General features: G+C 36.0%; 1 protein-coding gene across 1 annotated transcript in view; it reads right to left on the minus strand.

Moving 5' to 3' along the window:
- The window catches only part of Pde3a (phosphodiesterase 3A), a 318,404-nt gene that overhangs the window by 59,422 nt on the left and 236,403 nt on the right, over nt 1–22,579 (minus strand). The window contains exon 3 of the mRNA XM_027934262.3: nt 1,790–2,047. Coding sequence (XP_027790063.2) covers nt 1,790–2,047 — 258 coding nt within the window. The remainder of the gene's footprint in view (nt 1–1,789; nt 2,048–22,579) is intronic.

Consider the following 22,579-nt stretch of genomic DNA (forward strand, 5'->3'; position numbering starts at 1 on the left):
GTAATGTGATTGAGTCATCAGAGATAGGGGTAAATCCACCAGTATCAACTTCTCTGAATAGAAGCCCTGATGGGAACCCGCTGTTTCTTCTCTGTGCCACTGGTGGTCCTAACATATCCTAAGTGGAACTGGTGCCATCGGCATTGAGGTCAAGGCCTGGGCTTGCCATCATGGGCACCAGCACTCTCAAGAGAGTCTCAATCTTGGAAACCAAAGTGAAGGTGTGCTCTCGATGCAACTTCAGTAACAGGCTTAATAGGCAGATCCTCCACCCACTTTTATTTCTGGTTAATCACTCCTGTAAACCAACTGTGTAGCTGTAGTTTACAAGGACACTCTCTGCTCTTCTGAAGGTGCCAAAACTTTTGAGATGTAAAGTAGGTGACCCATTGGGATTCAAGAACAACTCTGGCACTCAATAGTTTCCAATGTGTCCTAAAGGTGTAAATATGCATTCAAGAAGATAATTAAGGAGGAAAAGACAAACACTTTCATCTGCCAAGTTTTGAATTACGACTCTTTTTTGAGACCCTAAGGAATCAGTTAATCTTTCAATTTCTTTACTTTCATATCGTGCTTTGGTATATCTTTTTTGGAGAACTGAATGTTTGAAAGAAACTCTATAAATACTCAATTGATAAAATTATAAGGATCACATTCCTGGCCCAAGAGACTCCATGACAGACATGGATGCTACTGACTGACCACCAGCTCAAGGACACAGCTGCTTGTCTACTGAGTACCAACCATGCTGCATGTACCAGAGGCCATGGAAACAATGACATTTTGTCTTTAATATAACTTAATTTTAACTAATACTGAGGTCTGAACTAGGCATAGGATCATGCCTGTACTATTTACTTTTGAAAAACACCTATCTTAAGAGGGGATGAGCATACCTTATTAGAAATGCATGAGACCCAAAGTGTTTCAGATTTTGGAGATTTTTTTTGTATTGTGAAATACTTGCATCGATTTTACAAGTTAAACTAACCAATACAAAAATCTGATATTCCAATATGTGCACTTTTTTGAGTGCCATGTTAGTGCTCAAAAAGTTTTGGATTTTGGACCATTTTCGGGTAGATTTTTGGATAAGGGATATCCAACCTGTTTGTAAAAAGAAGAAATTGTATCATTTCTTGAGTATATATAAATCAGTAAGGCCACCTTATACCTTTAATAATCTTAAATAACTAAAACCATTCTGAGTTCAAAACGTGTTTGAGAAATTCATAAAGGCACTTTGAAATATGTCTCACTAAGAAATCAAAGAGCAAAGGAACCTTCAGTTTTACAAGGCAGTGTGTTTTAAACAGAATTCACATGAGAACAGAGCAGGTATTGTTTTTTATCTTCTCATTGTTATTTTGTTTGTGTTTTATTGCAATATCCTCATCACCTACAACACAGCCAGGCACACAGAAGTAAATCCTGGGGCTGAGAGTATAGCTCAATTGTGGAGCACTTGCCTAGCATGCATGAGGCCTTGCTTTCAATCCCCAGCATCAAACAAACAAACAAGCAAACAAAACAAAACAAAACAAAAAAACCTCTTAACAAGTATAATTAAAAAGGGTAAGTTTTCTATTTGTAGAAAGTAATCAAGTATTATGACAGAAGTGTTCGAGTTTAAGGTTTTATTATTTTTGCCACCAGAATCAACTCATCATCTTGAAGTAATTGATATGAATATACAGATGGGTTTGGAGGGACTGTGAGGGAAACCTAAGAGACAATTAAAATATAAAAAGGCTAAGCTTTTTAAGGGTGTGTCCTCAGTACCTACCTTGGGAATAGCCAGCTTGTCTTTTTCAGAGCTCTCTTCAGAATCAGAGCAGGTGTAGTTTTCACTGAAGGAAACTACAGGATTCACCCTGGGCTTGTGAATGGCGTGGAAGGTGAGTTGCGTGCTGAGCAGGTTGCTCACGGCCCTCAGGGACGTGCACACATTTGGGGGCAGAGAAGGGTCTGCCAGGAGGTCGGTAATGAGGCCATGCGCCTCGCCCATCACAGCAATATCCACAGTAATACTGGTTCCTGAAGACTGAGACACCAAACCAAGAGAACAGAGTAAGAAAAAGCCTGAGGCTGGGAGCACACAGAGTTAAACTGGGGTTTTTTCACTGGAAAATAAATGGACTAACTATATAAAATTCAGTATGATAAAATTCAAATCACATTTCTATTAGAAACTCTGCTAAAATATTCCCTGGCTTTTACTCTTTCTGTGTTCATGGCACATTTAAAAAATTTTTACATTTTAATTATCTTAATGTTTTAAATTGTCACATAAAATTATATATCTTTACGAGGTACTATGTCATGTTTCAATATATGTAAACATGGCATAATGTTCACATGAGGGTAAGCAGAACTATCTCCTCAAAATTTATCTTGTCTTTATGATGAAAACATTCAAATCTATTTTTCTGAAATATAGAGCACATTATCAGCATCTAATATCACATTACAGCCACCCTGTAGTACAAGAGAACAGCAGAACACCCTAACTATGGCATATTTTTAAATGATAGAACTTGGAGAAGGGTAGAACAAAGTTGAAGAGATTAAAAAACACTAGTTTTTAAAGATAAGAAACTTCAGAGAACTGGAAAAACCTTCATGTCAAACACTCCTCATGAAGAGCCTAACATTTTACATGTACATTATTTAAAATTTAATTTTGAAAGTAACATTAACATCCTATGAATTTTAATTTTATTAATATTTTAATGTGACACACAGCCTGCTATGGCAATTAATCAACTAATATTAATATTAGTGTTGCCTGAAAAGCAACTTAATTTTGTGTTCAGATTCACAATCTCTCTTCTTAGGGTTGGTAAATAAATAGATTTCAGCTCTAGAATTCTATGACATACGTGTTATATTCTGTCAAAATCAGATCAGTTACTGTGTACTCACAAAGAAATGATGACTACAAGAGAGAGAGGACAGGATTGCCCTTGCCCTACAGATCAGGAGAGAATAGAGGCAGGGAGAGGGAGAACTGAGGGGGCGCAGGTGAAGGGTCAAGACCAGGAGGGAGAATGAAGCCTAGGGCAGGGAGCAGGGCACTGTTAATACTGAAACCTGTCTGGTATGAGCCACAAGGAACCCACCTAAATTTAATTTTTCATGACAGTTAGTGATTAGAGGAACAGTTCCAGAAATGGGAGGTTTTGCCTCCTAACTCTACAGCTCTCTAGCTGCATGGTCTCTCAAATCATTAGTATCTCCATGCTGCAATTTTATCCACAAATTAAACAGATAAAATAACAATTGTGCCAAACTCAAAAGGTAATCACAAGACTTAGAAAGAATTACACATGTAAAATGCTTAATATTGTGCAGGCAATTATTGGTCTTCAATGATGGCCATGATATAAACAATAATTATAAATAGTCATAGTAACTCTGAAGTTACTATTAAAAAAGAAGCTATAGGAGTTTGGCTATGTATTCAGAGGAAAACAAACTTTAATCATTCTCTCACAATGAACTTAAGTGTCAAAGACATTAGGGTAAAATTATTAGAAAAACAAGGATATTTTATAATTTGGGGAATAAAACCTTTAAAAAATAATATGAACTCATAAGCTGCCAAGGAACCATCTGATAGATCTGACTGTATAAAGATATAAACATCTACATAAGAAAACATACCATAAGCAAATGAAAAAGGTTGTGAGAAAATGTTAACCACACAGAGAAGATAAAACAGATCAAATAAAGAGCTTCTAAAAATTAATGAAAGGAAGACGTGGAAAAAAAGAGCAAAGAGACAATTTAAATAAAATGAAAATAATCAAATACCTAAAAATTGATTTACTTCTCTAATAAATAAAATGCAAATTAATATGAGAAAAGCAACTATTACTTACCTAATTGGCCAAATAATAAAAGACAAACATTTATAATGGTTTGGGGAAAATGAGCGGTGAGTGAAAAATAGTGCAGTTATGTTTCAAAGAAAATTCTGCTGACCCTGTCAATTTGGAATTTAAATGTCTGTATCCTATAATCCAGCAAAACTAAGACATCTGGTCTAAAGAAATACTTCTGCAAGCATGTAAAGACATAAAAACAAGCTCACAAAGGGTATAGCAGTCTCTGGCAACAACAACAAAAGACGATAACCACTAAATGAAAATCCATAGAAAAGTACATGAACAAAGTTGTATTGTAACTGTATTTGAAACTTACACACACTTGTTTAAAAGATTTGAGTAGACAGACACATAAATGATTACTTATATAAATGCTTAATAAATATTGTTCGGCAGGGTTAAAATGTATGCCATTAAAAAAAAGTGAGGGGCTGGGATTGTGGCTCAGAGGCAGAGCGCTCGCCTAGCATGTGTGAGGCACTGGGTTCAATCCTCAGCACCACATAAATATAAAATAAAGACACTGTTTCCACCTATAACTAAAAAAAAAGTGAGTATGTACCTTGAAAACACTCAACATCCATGAAAATATCTACTCTTATAATGACTATAAGTAATGGAAAAATTGTTTTGCAAAGCCATCATAGAGAACAGATATGTATTTTACCACTAGAATAACAATAACAGCAATGACAACAATCATGCAACTGACATTTGCAGAGCATAAGGCTACAAAGTAGGTACAATGATTTACTTCGTTTTTGTTAGTCATAAATAACTTGCCCAAATCAGACAGCTGGAAATGCCAGGGTGCAAACACAAACATTTCGATTCCACAGCTCAAATTGTTCTGGACCAGTATGCTAAAGTAAGTGTCAAATCTTTAAATCTTATGTTTCCATATGTATCTGTAATTATTTAATGTCTTGTTTAATCATAGAACCTGTGGTTTTTATCTCTGTTCACATGACTAATTATCTACTATGAACCAACAGAAAAATTTCAGTGCCATATTAAGTTTTAGGATATGTAACTATGCATGTCACATATGTACTTACATTGTTAATTTAAAAAAAAATATTCATGAAGATGTCACTCAGCTGGGTCACCACACCTTAACAACATGTACTTTCAAGTGCATCTCTAATAATTACACTTCTGGAAAAACTCCCCCAATGTTATCCTCTAAACTTGAAATGTCAATTCCTACCCATGTTGTTCTACTATTTAAACTAGTAACTTACTGGATGGCTTCCAAAAATATTTAAAATTTGAAGGCAATCTTTGTTTATAGAATATAAACTTAAGACTTTTTGACAATAAAATTATCAGTTTATGCTCTAATAATAAAGCATTTCTTAAAATATTTTCAGTATGTAATATCTACAAATCTGAAGAAAAAGAAGACCATACCATTGACAATTAAAATTAGAATTTTTAAAATATATTATTGGTGAGATGACAATAGTTTTATGTCTTGTTAATGGTATATTTTCATTTTTAAAATTAGAGATATATTTTCTATATAGTCAGAGAAAATAAATATTAAATTAAAAAAATAACTTAAAAATAAGAACAGAATTGAAAATTCATCCTTATATGAACATAACAATATAAAAAATAAACACATTGTACATTTCAATGTTAATATGCTGAGGCTTTTGTGAAATCAAAGGTCCTTAAGTGAAAACAAAGAAAAGAATCAGGCCAACAGGAATCAAATTATCCAAACTGAGATTGGCTAGGAACCAAAGTGACCACTTTTTCATTGTTGGGAAAAAAATGTCCTAGTTATTATTAAATCAATTCCCTGACTTATTGGATTTCTGATTGAAGAATAGAATTGTGGAAGTCATAAGTGACAGCATATATAAGAAGTTATCACCACCTTTTGGGATCAAATAACTAAAGGCGTCAATGAGGCATGAAATCTAAAACCAACAATCAGATTTGTTTGCAACAAACCTGCCAAGCCTAACCACAAATGAAATGCCAAAAGGCGGAAAGATAGGCTGGCTGCTGTTTCAGTAAAGAGCAGAGAAGCCATAAAGACATGAACATATCCACGAGTCACCATTAAGAATTTCAGGGGAGAGTAGCTTTGGTCATCAAAGTTTTTTGTTGCTTTAAATTACATACAAAATAAATAAAAAAAATAAGAGACTCACTCAGAAGGTATTTCCACAACTATTCAACTTCAAAAATAATAATATAATTAAATTTCTAGACAGACCAGTGTTAGTCAGAAACGTTTCATTTAGCTAGTGAAATCTTAGATAGTTACAATAAACACTAAAAGTTAAGTTTATATAAAGGTCACTTTAAAGGAAAGTCTTAAACCAACACCCTGAAATCATCTTCTGGGGCAGTAACTAGCTACCCTAAGCATAAAACCACAGTTGAGTCTTGTTAAGGTGCAGAAGATCAAAAAAATCTTTTCCTTAAAAAAAAGTTGCCAAGCAATATAAAACATTCTACTTCACAAGCTTTCCTTATAATAGAAATATTTATATATAACATTTAAGAAAATGCAAGTGTAATTCCCTAGACACCATTTAAATGACAACCAAATTTGGATTACTACCTTTAAATAGAAAATCTGGTATTTAAATCTGATAAACAGTGGAGGAAAGAGCAGTTTAATATATCAAGGCAAAAATAAAGGATTCTCTTGGCACATTTTCTACTTTTCAGTGCATCCACAGTTTTAAACATCTTCCTCTGTCCCCTTTATCTTTATCCAATCTACTTTACCATCTCCAGATGTCCTACCTAATGCTGGCTTTTGACCTTCACAGATATAAATGGTTGGGACTGCTTCCAAGTAACTTTTGTCATTATAAAATCAAAAAGCTGGAAAATGTGGGGCTATAAGTAAGAAGTTAAAAAGATAACAAATATAATCAACATTAAACATAACTCCCAGATTAGATATGTAGCTATTGACTCAATTACAGAAAATGGTTATCACTCTTACTGCTACTACTGTGCTACAGAGTTGACACTGCTGCACTGGTATGATAAAAGGGGAATCTTTGAATATATGTGGGGTTGAGAAAGAATGGCACTCTATAAAAGGCATCGAGTTTCTCAATTATCACAAGTTGCCAATTATAAAAAATTCTAACAAATAAGTCTATGTAATCAAGCCACTTACACAATGCAAAATGAAATTATAAATCTGTAATTAAGATGCCAGATTATTTGCTCCAGTACTGTTTTGGGTTCATATCAAAATATACAGATCAGAGAACTTCTAAAAGGCAGTGTCTTTGATAAGGTGTAGGAAATAACTATGGGAACAAGACAAGTGAAAACACAGATGCAAATGCACATCATTTTACTTAAAGTGAAGGTATTCAAAGGAACAACTGGAAAAAGACTGAGAAGGTAGTGTCAACAGAAACCTATTGTTCAAAAGAATTAGGAATATCATCTTGGAGGAGGGCAGGGTGAGGGTAATGCCTTTAGTTCTTAAAAATATTCCTTAGACTTTACGTCGATATACTCAAGTTACAAATCTGTTTCCTACATATTTTAAGGCAAAGGTTAAAATTGATAACTTAATGAAATAGGTTGAATACATCCTTGCCTAGAGGCAGCATATGAAATAATTCTTAAGTCTTCTGACTCAGTGAATCATTTGCTTTGGAAATTAATTCTAACTGGAGGAAAAGAATGAGAAGCAGCATAAAAGATTCTCTTCACAAGTCTATGTGAAACTTGAAGCAGGATTACACCTGCTAGAATACTAGAATTGAGAAAGCATCTAGATAACCTGCTTGAAATGCTATATACCTTAACCTAGGCCATCCCAAAATATACTTTGAGTTTTGTGATGGTTTCCAAAACTATGTACAGGCAATACTATCCAAGGGGATACTAAGGCTCTTCCTCTAAAATCAAACACCTGGGCTGGATGAATCTCTTGATGATCCCTTCCAATTCTATACACCTAAATTATTTTCCTCCATAATACACGCATACACACATTAAAGAAAGAAGGAAGTAATTTAAAAACTATTTCTTGGAATCATTGAACATCTTAAATTTTTTAAAAATGACTTTAAAAAATATTGCAAAAACTTAAAAAATTCTAGTTTTGCCAGGCGTGGTGATGTATGCCTGTAATTCCAAGTGGCTCAGGAGGCTGAGGCAAGAAGATCAAGATTTCAAAGCTAGTCTTGACAACTTAGCAAGGTCCTAAGTAACTCAGTGAGACACTGTCTCTAAATAAAAAGGGCTGGGGATGTGGCTCAGTGGTTAAGCATACCTGGGTTCATTCCCTGGTACAAAAGAAAACAAAAGAAGGGAAAAAAAGAGAAAAGTTCTTGTTTCATTGATTGCTAATTTTGCCCTAAGCTCTAGATTACAGTTTATTGCCGAGTTACTGATGCTTTTTCCTTTCTATAGTAAAATACCTAGTGTACACCAAGTGTTCACTGGGAACAGACTTTTCTCTGAAACATACACATAATTTTTTCTCTCTCAATACTCAGTTTTGTTTGGTCTCAAATCTGTTTAGATCAGTTGAATTCATCATTGCAAATCACATATGCTAACAGGATATCCATTTACCAATGATATGAATTCACAAATGAAATTTCTTTCCTAGAAAACTAAGTTGAATAAATTTCCATAGATACTTTAAGTAGACTTCATAAAGGTTAGGCCCTGAAATAGATTTTCATTGAAGGAGGCAGGGAAGATATAATTTTAAAGGCTCCAAAGGAAAACTAACATATCTGAAGGATTTTCCAGTTAGAAAAACCTCTTAAGCTCCTAAGTCATTTCCACTATAAAGAGATGGAAACTGGCAATCTGTACAGTGAAGTATGGTTGTGGTATACATTAGAAAGAACTTGAACTGAAATCTATATGGTGGACACATACTCAGAAAAATTCTTGGCTCTTCATCAAAGATGTGCAAAAGCCTTTCTACTTCCATATCAAGTTAGAATACATTACTAGAGGTATGGAAATTTTTTTGTCAGATTTTGGATTCTCAACTTTTAGAACTTACTGAATTCCCCAACCAACTGCGGGCCCTAATTATCTTGAGACAACTCCACAGTACTTTTAACCTAACATTTCCTTTCACTTGAAATGAAGCATAACATAATAGTCATGCTAAAGCTCTTCATAACCATTCCTGGATCAAGAAAGGGAAAGTGAAACTTGGTTAATGAATTAGCATACAGGGAACAAGAAGGTACAAGTGCGTGTTTCATCACATGCAGAATGTGTGAGGCTGTATATGTGAGAAAGTGGGAGGCAAAGTTTGCAGGAGTTGGGATACGAGAGAGGAAGTTTCCTTTGTTCATCAGCATCACATTTTTATTTCACAAAATTGCTAAGGACATAGGATCTAAAGTCAGACTGCCTGTGTTCAAATGTCAGGGCTGCTAAAATTCGGGAAATTAATTTATCTCTTTACCCCTTGTTTTCTTAGCTCTAAAAAGGGGTTAATAGTAATACCTACTATGTAGTATTTCTGATGATTAAATGAAGATAGTAGAGAGATTATTTCTCTAGCAACGAAACCAAAATAAAACAATTTTTTAAAACCTCAAATATTCTCACTTCTTATCTAGGTAAATATAATCATAAAGATTGTACTCCCTATTCTCAAGTGCTCATAATAACTCTGAGATTAATTTGAGGCTTTTAAAAAGTAATGGTACAAAAGTCCAAGGTTGGTTGCACTGGTATGATTTATAACACAGTATGTGAAAAGAATTCTAAGAGCAGGCATCTTAGCTCTATTGTTAGAAGTATTTTTTTTCTTTGTATTTAGTCATCCTGGGAGGCACCCTGGGAGGCAAACAGCATGGGAAGAACATTCTCAGGGTGAAAAGGGACTTGGGATAAGAGAGGAATAAACAGTACAAGAGATGACACATAAGAAGGAAGAGTCACTGGGACTTTTCTTACCCAACTTTGGTCCTCAATGCTGGGAAAGGTCGCCTGATGGGTTTTTGGAAACGATTGCCTCCTACATCTCTATAGAATAGTTTGCCATTTCATCCCCTCCAAATCTTTCCCTGGGAGTCTGTCAGTGATGCTAGGAAACAGTATGTTGGTCTTTGGTGTACTAAATTAATTTAAAAGATGAGCGGGACTCAATAAAATGATATTTGGTGTATTGATGGGTTCTGGCTTCAGAGCCAGCAAAATTGCATATGTGTTTATACTTTCCTAGGACCCATTTATAATTTTAGACTTGCAATTGGATGGGAAATTTTTAAAAAATGAAATCATGTGAAAATTTTGCAGTAACTCATTGTAGGCTGAACCTTGGCTAAAGGCCATCCTAAGGAAAACAGATGTTTGCTTATTTTAATTTTCTGGCAGGGAACATTAGTTTACGTTAGAGTTTTATTCTCAAGATAATATATATATGTACAGTAGGAGGAAAACTTATAGAGCCCTCCATGAAATTGATTTCCAACATTAACTCTATTGACAGGTCCCATTTGGGGGCATGGGACGTAGCAAACTCCAGTCATTGCTGGAATTCTTAACTTTCTTCTCTTTTTGTGTTCAAAGAATACTCAAATGTGACATAGAACATGGCCTGATGTCCTCTCATACTTCCCAAAATCTATGTATCTGCAAATAAACCATTACTGTCCCAACATTCTCTGTTTATTTTTTCTAAATATCTTTCAGACATTTAGTGAATTCATCCTAAAACTCAAAATTAACAACTACCATAGAACACTGATTTATTATTTAGAAAACAAAAGTTGTTAAAAACATTTACTCTATTTTAAGCACCCATATTTTTGAGAAGATAACCTTAGCTGCCTTTGACCTTCTGCTGGTTCTGTATCTCTCTCTCCTAATTAGAAGATGGGGAAACTGGCACATGTGTGAGGAATTCTGACCATGAGCTCTTCATGTGGTTACTCACACAAATGAATGTGGGAAGGTGTGGTTAATATAAATTGCTACATAAATAATAAGACTATTTCTGTTCTTGGAAGAAGAAGCAAAGAGAACTGGATTCTCTGATATGAATAAGGGTATTTAAATATTGGAGGAAAATTAAGAATCTCTGAAAAAAAGTGTGAACTCAGAAAGTTGATCAATTTGGGGAATTTTTTGTTGAATTTTAAGAATTACTATTAAATTCTAAGAACTGTTTGAATTTGAGTATTCTGTTGGCTTAATCTAAAAACAATCTCAATGGACAACAGATGGCAGTGTTCTGCCTTTTTAGAGAATCCTAATTGTCTCACCATCTCTTCTGGAATGACTTGGGGCTTCATCATTAACAGGCAGAGGTTAGTTGTTTTTTTTTTTTTTTTTTTTTTTTTTTTCCCCACAGAAAACAAAAATAAACTAACAAGAGGATAAGTTCTATGAGACTATTGGTATAAATGAATAAAAAGATACAATTATACTTTATCTCTCAAGATCACAAAATTAATAAGCTTGTCTAGTCATATTTTTGTTTATTATTTTTTTTTGCTGTGCTAGGATCAAACTGAGGAACTTACACAGGCTAGGTAAGGACTCTACCACTGAGCTATGGTCCACGTTCTACCTCTCTTGTTTTTAATAAGACCCTTTTCCACAGAACCTTTGATGAAAATTTTTTTCATGTGAAATATTCTATTGTGATTACAATATTCCTAATAAAAAACATCAAATGTGCATCTGAACACAAGGGTTTTGTGAACCTTCAGTAATATTTGTCTTATCCCTACCGTACTACACTCTATCCAGCCTTGTAGGCAGTGGGCACTTAGGTATGCCACTGATTTACCTCTACTGCTGTAGTGCAGAATATCTGCCCTGCACTGCTCTAGTACTATCCAAACTCATCTCCATGTTGCCTGCTGAGGTATATCTTTATTTGAATTACTGGAAGCACTAAAAACAAAGACAAACAAATGGAAAATCATGGGAGCTGTCTGTTCTGAGAAATCTTGCATCTCTACTACTTCTTGGATGTACGCACAGACTCTCTTTGGAATAACACCTGTCATAGTTCTCAATTCGACTTCTGCTCTGTGGTTCTGTGATGAAGATCTGCTTTCCTCCTTCAGGCTCTGAGTTGTACAAGAACAAAGGGAATGCTAAATTTCCTCTGCCAGTTCAAACCTGGAGCCTAGTATTTCTGGTATTAGAAATAATGAACACATAAGTAACACATTCCAATTTTCCATAGATCACTCCTCTCCAGTTCTGTGCTTTAAAGAAATGGAAAAGGGCAAATAAATCACAGTGCTCCAGGTACTTCCTTAAAACAAAGCAGCAGCTGTTGAAACACAGTCCATCTTCTAGCACAATTTTATGTTGTAATATCAAACTTAATTTCTTTAAAATTGAGAACTATGACAATGAAAACTAGACTCATAAATAAAACTAGCATTCAATAAGCTGATGCTAGAGTAGAAAATATTCAGAAAACAACTAACCTGCCAAGGAGAAGTAATAGTATTGATAAAGAAATTTTAAAAATTTTTCTGTAATCTAGTATATACAGGAAAAGAGTAAGCCAAGAATTAGGGTACATGGATACTTTCTAGAATAAGAAAATCTTCTTGCTAGATCTAGGGGCAGAGAAAGAATGGCCCTTGGGTACAACATTCAGGTAAAGAGGACAGACACACTGGTGGACCAATCTGGAGAAATCTGAAGGAATAGCCCAAAGCAAGAATGCAAGCCACAGTCAAGAGTTTCAACTAATACCCAAACCTTGAAGAGAGCGACATTATAGTTTGGCATGGAGAGTGTAGCCAGGCTGACATTCAGGATCACAGCTTGGGCCAACAGGTAGTTAAGAATCTTTCACCAAGAAGAGAAGGACTTCAATTGGAGGGGATGCCAAAGTACTCACCTTTGACTAAACATGCAGTGCTCATAGAATAATTCAAGTTGCACATCAAGAGAGAGAGATATGGACTGGAAAGACACATTTGAGCATCATGACATACGTATGGTCATTTCAACAACATGCTGCCATGAAATGTGAAAAGAGAAAGGAGAAGAGGATTGAGAACAGAGACAAAATCCATGACAACTTTTAAGTGCTAAGCAGAAGAGAAATCCACACAGAAAAATCAGAGGAAGCAATTGGGAACTAAGAGTTACTATCAAAAGTGCCAAGGAAATGCATTTGTAAAGGAAGGAAGAAGTGGTCAGCAGTGACCAATGTTTGAGAGATCAGTAAATTCTGAGAAATGTCCAGTAGTTAGCATTGGGGAAATTAATGGGAACAAAGGAGAGAAGAGGTTCAGGGAAGGGCCCAGGTTGCCAGTCACACTGCAGTATGAGCAATGAAAATCATGCAGACAACTCTCACGAAAACTAGATGTAAAATGGAAGGCATCCAGTCTGTGTGTGTGTGCATGGGGTGGTATAAAGAGTTGCTGAGCATGGGAGCAAGAGCTGAGGTAGAAGGGGAGAGCTCACTAGCATGAGAAGTTGAAAGCAGTAAGGACAATGGGATAATAAGTAAATACAAATCCAAGAGAGGTGAGGCAGAAAGGCAGTGACATTTCCAAGGGCAGCTGCCTTTTCCACAATAACGTAAGAGGAGTGTCTATAGATTTATAGGTGCAATGTTGAAGGAGTTCTTCCACTTTGGCTTTTATTTACTTTGTAAGCCAGGCAGCCAGTCTTTTGCTCAGAATGTGAGGTGCGCAGTGGTGAGGTCACAGATATAAAGCAGACTAAGGAACTCTTCAAAGAAAAATAACAAAGAGCTGGCTGGATTCTCAGAGCAATACTGAAGACCCCTCTGAGGTCACAGAGCATGGGCTCCAATCCTCTCCCTTTCTTTTTACACAGTGTGAAATTTCACGCAAAAAGGCAACAAAGTATTTTTTTAAAAAGTGATGAAGTCATGTCTGCCAGAGAGGAACAGAGAGGAAAGAAAGAAGACAAGACTGGCTAACTGGACCAGGAATCTGGCAAGGTGGAAGGACAAGTCCAAGGAGTACAGGTGAAGGGCAGGGCAGACAAGCTGGGAGAGGGAAGCTGGTGCCTGAGAAAGATGAAGCAGGATTCCATTTCTAACAGACTGGTCTCCATCCAGGGCATGGAAGAGTTTTGCTTTTTCTTAGCAGAAAACAGGTTTAAAAGGAAGCATGAGGCCAGATTTCAGATGCCCATGAATGAAAAACAAAGTTTTCTATTTATATTAGTTGGTGATTAGCTGATGAAAGATGTTCAAGAAGGAAAATGACATCAACATCATGCATGTTCAAGGAAGACAAGGTGAGCAGGGCTGCAGTAGTAGTCAGGATGTGGGAGTAGGGGTATCCGCAATGCCCATCGGCAGAGTGAAAAAGAGTGCAAGCAGCATCAAAGAGAATTGACTGCCCCTGCATACTGATCAGATGGGAGGCATGAAAAATACAACATAGGTACTCCTGTACCTCTTTTCTGTAGTCTATGATATTTTTTAAGCTGTCTTTCAGTAATTTATGTTTTAAGAGTTCCAAGCCTTGCAAAAAAATATGTGAATAATTCACTTAATCTGTAAACCAAGGAAATGTTCTCTTTTTGATATCTCACGGTAGTAACTCTTATAATGTAAATAATCATGGGTAATGAATGCTCTCCATAGACCCCCTCCACATTTTTTTTTGTACTAGAGATTGAAACCAGGGGTACTTAACTACTGAGCCACATTCTCAGCACTTTTTATTTTTTATTTTGAGACAGGGTCTCACTAAGTTGTTGAGGCTGGCTTTGAACTCATGATCCTCCTTCAGCCTCCTGAAGGCTGAAGGATTACAGATGTGTGCCATTGTCTAAGCCCGAAATTGTATTCATACAGCAGCAAACACTTCACAATGTACTAAAAACCTCAACCAATTCTGTTTTCTATAACCAAAGATATTATAAACTAAGTAACAAGGTTTCCAAATTTAGAGGTAGAATTCCAAAACACAGGTAAATCAACATTTTTAGAACCCAGAATGTATTTTTTTTCTAAAGAAATGTTATAAATGATGAAATTCCGGAGTTAGCTTACAGAAAGCTTATGTAACCACACAACAAGTATATTAGCATTTCATTGTTCTTTGTTAAATATTCTTTCTTCTTCAACTACATTACAATATTTTGACAGGAAAAATACATTTTATCAATGGTATGTATGGTTCAAAAAGGGAATATAGAGTCAATAGGAGAACATCCATTTCTGCTTCAGATTTTCAGCAAGTCCCAAAGGAGCATCTACTGAATTTCTAGTTCTGTCTCTACCCCAGGGCTATGGAGATGAGTGAACAATTGCGAACCTCCAAACAACCTGTGGTTTAGTGAATGATGTTTAGGAGAGTGAAAAAGATCAAAGGATAAAATATGAAACTGAGTATCACAACTTCCACTCCTTATCAGGGGAGTGAAAGACATCTGTTTTAAAGTGAAAGCAGTTGCTTCTCAAAACACCTGTATCTGGCCACTGGTCCTTTTTCACAAACTTTCAAAATGGACACCTTGAACAGAGTCAGGTTATCATCTGTACCTCTCCTCAAAATAGCATGGAAACAAAAGAAAACAACACACCCACTTGTCCACAGAAAAGAATCCTGAGAAAGGTCAGGGATAGGTAAGGAACAGACTCCCCACCCAAACAGAAACCTCTGGTTTCTTGGCATTTCCCTCAAAATCCTAAGCCCATAAAACTCTCGTATCTGTGAAACCAGTCTTACCTTTGAAACATGGGCTTCAGGGCTCTTCAGTTTCCTGTCCTCCTCATAAAGAGTAGGGAACTCAAAGCTCCCTGGCCCTCAGAGTACTTATGGATCTGTTTCTCACTGCCTGGTTTTAAAGGATAAGGGGAGCGAATCTGTGACCAATTTTCACACATGGAGAGTACATGTGTACAAAAAACTGTGCACAATTGTTTTCCAAGATGCTACTCAGTTCCAAGGTGTCACTGTAAAGGGAATGACTTTCAATATTTGAAACTAGTGCATAAAAGGGTAAGTAACTCGACCCAAGTTAATTTTACCCGTTGTGTTACTAATCACACCCCACATTGCCTGTCAGTATTTTGGGGTACTGTTCCTAAGTATGTTCACTTCCCTTTAATGATATGAAAATATCTGTGCCAAATTGTTACATACTTTTTCGTAATATCTTCCTACAATTAATCTTTTTCAACTTAAGCTCTCATTATCAAGGGAAACTTGTTAACATCGTCAGTAAAATCCAAGATTTAATGCTGAACTCTTTTCCTTCATAGCTTTTTTGAAAATGTCAAATTAGGATCTTCCCAGAACTAAGCCTTAAGGAAGACCCACTGTAAATACTTCTTCATCAAGAAAAATGTTATTTGTTCTTTCTCCTTAATTTTCATATGTAAACCAGATCTTTTCTATTATTTGCCCCTGGAAGGAAAAACTTGTGAGCTCTTCTGGAGCCTTCTGTTACCATAATAGGAAGGCATTTGTCTTCATTTTCCTCTTAGGTGGTAGTGAAAATAAAATTTTATAATGGATCTGTCTACAACTCTGGGTTAATTACTTCAGTTTAAGAAACTGGTTTCAGTTATAATCTTGTTATACTCAGAATGTTATGAGACAACTAAAAAATGGGATTATCCTAGAGTCAGCAGACTGTGGTGGCTCACCAAGATATTTAACAGGCAGATGTTGGGCAGGATTGTCAAGGGTCTGTACGGGAAGCATTTCAAAATGATACTCCACTCCACACGTTTATCAAGAATGGGTTGCTGAGTAAAGGAGGAAATGAGGCAAGTCAATAAGTCATTTGGTCACAATGGTGAGTCACTCAGGATTTATGTCATAGATTTTTTTCCTTGTGGATATAATTGCTAGTTTGGTCAATGTTTCCATAGGCCCTTGTTATAGCAATAAAAGCAGATTTAAAAAGCACAAAGAACCAACAATTTATAATGATTTGGCATCAGTTCTTTAAGAAAAAAATCCATGAAAATAAGAGAAAATAACTTTAGGAGTGATTAATAAAATTAAAATATGTTTAAAATATGTCCCTTCATCCCTCGACCCGGGGAATCAGGAGAAAGGATATGATGACCAAAAAAAAAAAGATATCAAATTCCTGTTTAGCTATCATTTTAGTTCTATTTCAGCTCAAAATAAGAACATGAAACTGAAGCAAGGAACAAAATCTTTAATTAAACTGTGTCATAAGAATAAATAAGCAAAGCTTTATTAAAACAGACACAGAATAATGAAACCATTCAGGTTCCAGCTTTGATGGCCAGATAGAGTATAAAATTTAATATACAGCGAGACAGAACTTTAAAAAAAAAGTCTCAAACTGTTTGTTGGCTTCAATATTTCAAGCAAATAATTTTAAGCTACTATGTAATCTCTATCATCAGCAACACAGTACACTGCTCAAAAGATGACAATGTCTTCTCAAATACCCATCAATCATGGTGGCAGCTGTTGGATCAACTAACCGCTTGGATGGTTGTATCATGGTCTATGCTGACATTTGGAAATCAAGATGAATGTGTCCAGAGACATTCAGAAACACCCCCGTTCTGATCTCTCTTCAAAGTTTATGAAGTAGAGTCATAATTGACTCTATACCAATCATGGTAATTCTAACTCTAGACGAAGGGATTGGTCAATGATGAGTGGTCTAAGTCAATGTGAGTCCAAGAGACACAGAGAGAACTTTGTGCTCCTAGAAAAGGAAATGCCTCCCTTCAGAAGGAAGCATGTTGCTGACAGTAGCCACATGTGGATTACACGTGGAATCAGCAATCAAATGAAGCCAATATGTAGACAGTAGCACTGTAGAGAGAATAAAAACATAGGTCCCTTATGGTATTATTGAGCTATTGAATTTTGTAGCTCTAAAGTGTTTTCTCCTCTGAACTCCCTATTATGAAAGACAATAACATTTCTTTATTGCTATAGCTAGTTTGAGCAAAGTTTTCTTATTATGTATGGATGGAATTATCCTAAGTAATACTGGATTTTTTTTTTCAGGGGGTGGAGGGAGGTAGTGGGGATTGAACTCAGAGGCACTGTATTACTGAGCTAAAACCCCAGTGCTTTTAAATTTTATTTTGAGACAGGATTTTCCTAACTGGCCCAGGCTGGCTTTGAACTTATGATCTTCCAGTCAGCCTCCTAAGCCACTGGGATTATAAGGGTGTACCACCATGCCTGACACAGCATAAAATTTTTATTGAGTAAGTAAGTAGGTAGTAATGGAAATAAATTTTCATAATATATTTGTCTAGGTTAATCAATTAACCTGGGTTAATCAATTTAAGAAACTGGTTTAATCAATTTAAGAAACTGGTTTCAGTTGCAATCTTTTTATATTCAGAATGTTATGAGACCATAAAAAATAAGATCATCTAAAACCAGCTGACTCCTGTAGCCCACTAAGGGCTGGGATTGCTGAGCACTGGCTACTTTCTTCTAGTCAATTGATTTATTTCTATACAGCAGTGCCTAGCACATATCCACATCTGTGCCTCAATTACAAATTAACATGTGCCATAGATTTCAAGGTGATTTGCAATAATAAAAATGCTGCTCATTCATCTGCATGCCTGAGAAAAGACACCCTATGACACATGGGTGGATTGGGGAGATTATTAAATATGGAAAGTATTTTTTTAAATTTACTTTTCACCATGACAATACTTTATTCAGGCACCAAGCTCAGCAAATGTTACCTAGGTGTTTTCAGTTAATTCCTTTTCCAGGTCTTCTTGTCACAAAATATATAAAAGAAGTTATCCAGTCATTTATCTTGAGACTTTAATGCATTAGATATGCATTTCTAAATGTAGACAGGTCTTCACAATTCTCAACTTCCCTGTTTTATTGAGCAAATAATCTTCTTTTGTAAAAATACTGTTAGCATTTCCCACTAATAAAACCGTTCTTTAGTCCGTTCTGAGGTGCCATCTGTTTTTGGTTTTGTTTTAAAATTCTAACCTATTAGAATTTAGAAGCCCCAAGAAGGAGAGCTCTGTTGTCACAAATTCTCCATCATGTGCAACCAATGTGTTAATTATCCTGGGTAATGACAACATTCCTGGCTTCCCAGATCATGGACTGTTTCTTCTCCTCTGGCCTGACTTTTCTCCATTTTGTCAGGTAACACTCTCTCCACCTGCTTTGCTGGTTCTTCCGGTCTCCTTCGTTATCATTCCTTTTAATTTTTTTTTCTCACTTTAGTGTTCACCCTTCCCTCCCAGCTCTCACCCCACATTATAAGGAAGACCCGCTATTTGTAGCTCTAACATGGGCCACTTCTCTGAGACTGGTCAGTTCCATCTGAGATATTCCAGGGCTAGTTCATTTTCAACTTTCCAAAGACAATACTTTAAACCTCTATCTTTTCAAATCTTTTCTGCCTATCATTTCTTTCTTGGCTAACAATAAAATCACTCACAAAAAAACTGTGCATATCCAATCCCTAAAAACTAAGAGCCGAATGTTTTCGCTGATTACTGGACGCTGATCTATAATGCAGGGGGTATGGGAAGAATAGAGGAACTTTGGATTGGGCAAAGGGGAGGGGGGAAGAGGTTATGAGGATAAGAAAGATGGTGGAATGAGACGGACATCACTACCCTAGGTATATGTATGATTGCACAACAGTGAGTCTCTACATGGCGTACAACCAAAGAATTGAAATGTTGTGCTCCATTTGTATAGGATGAATTAAAATGCAGTCTGCTGTTATGTACAACTAAGGAGAATGAATTTAAAAAATGCAAAAAAAAAAAAAAAAAAAAAAAAAAAAAAAAAACAAAACTGGGCATATCAGTTCTTGTTTTTGGGGAGAGGGTTGTTTTTTAAACTTATGTTTTGCTTTCTCAACTCCAACATTAAATTGGTCACAGGATCTCAAAATTTTTACCAAAGACTCTTCAAAATTCTTTCACCCCTGCATTATGCTACCTCTCATTGTTTCACATGAGGATAGCTGATAGCTGCAAATTTTTTCTTCCCATTTTATTCTGTCACAGGCTCAGTTTCCCAAGTACAAAAACATCAAGAAGCTGCCTTTCTACTCAATAATTTTCCAAAGTGGGAGAACAAGTTTCAATCTCTTGGTATGGCGTTAAGTGTTTTAATGTTTAACTCTACCACCTCTTTTCCAGTTATACCTCCATATACTCTACCAACATCTCCTTCCTCCAAACATCCCTGGTTATCTCCCCAAACATGGTCTCATGCTTTGCATGTTGTGTTACTTATATTGAGGGTTTTGTTTCTCTCGTCATTTCTAATGATCTAGATCTAACTTTAAAACATAAAAATTATCTCAGCTGTATTCCTAAACAATCAAATCAATCACTTCAGCCTGGAGGTAGCCATAGTGCCTGGGCAGCCATCTCTTAGAATACTGTGCTATTGCTAATTGTGACCAAGTTCCTTGCCAGATTGCTAATGTAAGGGCAACAACAATTTTATTCCTTTTTATACTCTTAGGGCTCGGGATACTGTAAGAACTCAAAAACAAAACAAAACAAAACAAAACAAAAAAACCCCACAATTGTTAAATGAATGAGCTCTAATTGCTTTCTAACACAATATGCTCTTCTTACAAATGATTCTCAGAAGTTTAGAGAATGCCAATTATTCTTATCAGCCTGAAAAGAGTGCTTCTCTGGTCCTTGTATTTAAGCAAGACCTCCTTCCAGTCCTTACAACTTCCTTTGGAGAATTCCCTTACTTAAGGCAAGTGTCTGAAATAAGCACACTCTATCCAGCAGCAATTCCTGAGAGCAACGAACCAAAAGCAAAGCACACTTGTTTCCTTTGGATTTTCCCTGAATTTCATTTGGCCCTGACTATTTAGCTCATTGCTCATTTTCAGAACTCCTTTTTATGTTAGTACTCAAGCATAGGTGACACGTCACACACAAAGTGGTCTTTCTTTGTAGCAACAAAACACATCATTAGAAAATCCTAGAACATCAAAGGAAAAAAATGACTGAACAGATTTTGACTCACTGCAAACAGTTTGATACTGTAACTTTTTAAAATAGAATGGCTATAGAGAATGCTCAATTTTCTTTTCTTTGGCATAAACTAAACACTTTTAAAGAGAGGTATTATAGAGATCCAGTCCATCCCTGGGATTCCTGAAACAATCTTATCTTTTGAGCTTTCCACTGTGATCAGCACGTAGGGGGTCCCATGTGTGATTACAATATTCTTTCTTCCTTCAGAATTGGGAAATGGAAAAAAATCCTCAAATCTAAACTTACATCCTTAAACAGATGAGATTAATGGCACTTTTCCACAATATAATCCACCTACAATTGTGAATAATTGTGTTTCTGCCTGGAGGACTTACTGGTATCTGTGAGATTTTATTCCATATTGAAAATGCTGGATTAAAAATATGTCTGTCATAAAGAGCCTATTGTTGTAAACATTTCTGCTGATGAGTAACAGGGAATATGAGAAAGGAGCAGCTGTAAAGGGAGAGTTTATTTCAGTGAAACTCTAATGTGCCCGACTGGCAAGCTTGAGTTTTCCAAGCTGGCAGATAAAACACCGACATTGATAAGGATACATAAAGCTAATGGCAAGATGACAGTAATCATTAAAATTATTTAGTTCTCTTTACTCTGGGATTATGCTAACCAAGCAAACTTCTGATATCAGTGTCTTACCCTTAGCCTATCCATCTACCCAGTCCCTTCCTTTTAGCTACACTCGGGTCTCTCCTTGGCAAGGACATCTCTTCACTTTCTTTATTCCCATATCCTTCACCTGAGCTCCACATCCCTATCAACTACCATCCAATTTCTATACCAAAATTTTTGAAATAGTAAGGACCCAATTCCTTCATATTCTTACTTTCCCTCCATATCCCAATCCATCAAAGCCTGGGTCCTAGGAAAACCCTTAGAGAATAGTCCTTGTTATTATCACTAGTATTTTTTAATTACCAAATTCAAATAATATTTTTCTGGTCCATTTCTGGAACTTGTTCTCACAACTGTGCAATATTTGTGACTTTGTGTGTGTGTGTGTGTGTGTGTGTGTGTGTGAACTTCTGTCTTCCTTCAGCTCACACCTCTGCCTAACTAGTTCTTTCCCTATCTCTGAATATTCTTCCTCCTTTTGCCCCTCATTCCCCATCTCCCAATAGTTAAAAATTTTACATTTTTATTGATGCATTACAGTTGTACAGTTTGATGAGCTTTGCTGTTATGTATTTGTACAAGCACACACCATAACAAAACAATATAATTTGGCCAATGTCACTCCTTAACACTTTCCCTACTCCCTCCCCACCTTTCACCCTTTGATTCTTTTTTCTACTGACCTCCCTTTGACTTTTAAGAGATCCACCCCACCTTTTTTTCTTCTTTTTTCCTTTTTCCTTTCTAGCTTCCACATATGAAAAAAAAAAAAAAAAAAAAAGACAACCCTTAACCTTCTGAGTTTTGACGTATTTCCCTTAACATGATGGTCTCTGGTTCTATCCATTTTCCTACAAAGGTCATCATTTCATTTTTCTTTATGGCTGAATAAAACTTCATTGTTTGTGTGTGGTGTGTGTGTGTGTGTGTGTGTGTGTACGTACACATACATCACATTTTCTTTATCCATTCATCTGTTGATACCTGGGTTGGTTCCACAATTTGACTATTGTGAACTGTGCTACTATAAACATGGGTATGCATTTATCACCATACTAAGATGACTTTAATTATTCATGATGAATACTGA

The sequence above is a fragment of the Marmota flaviventris genome, chromosome 3 (genome assembly GCF_047511675.1).
Source record: "Marmota flaviventris isolate mMarFla1 chromosome 3, mMarFla1.hap1, whole genome shotgun sequence".
Lineage (NCBI taxonomy): Eukaryota > Metazoa > Chordata > Mammalia > Rodentia > Sciuridae > Marmota > Marmota flaviventris.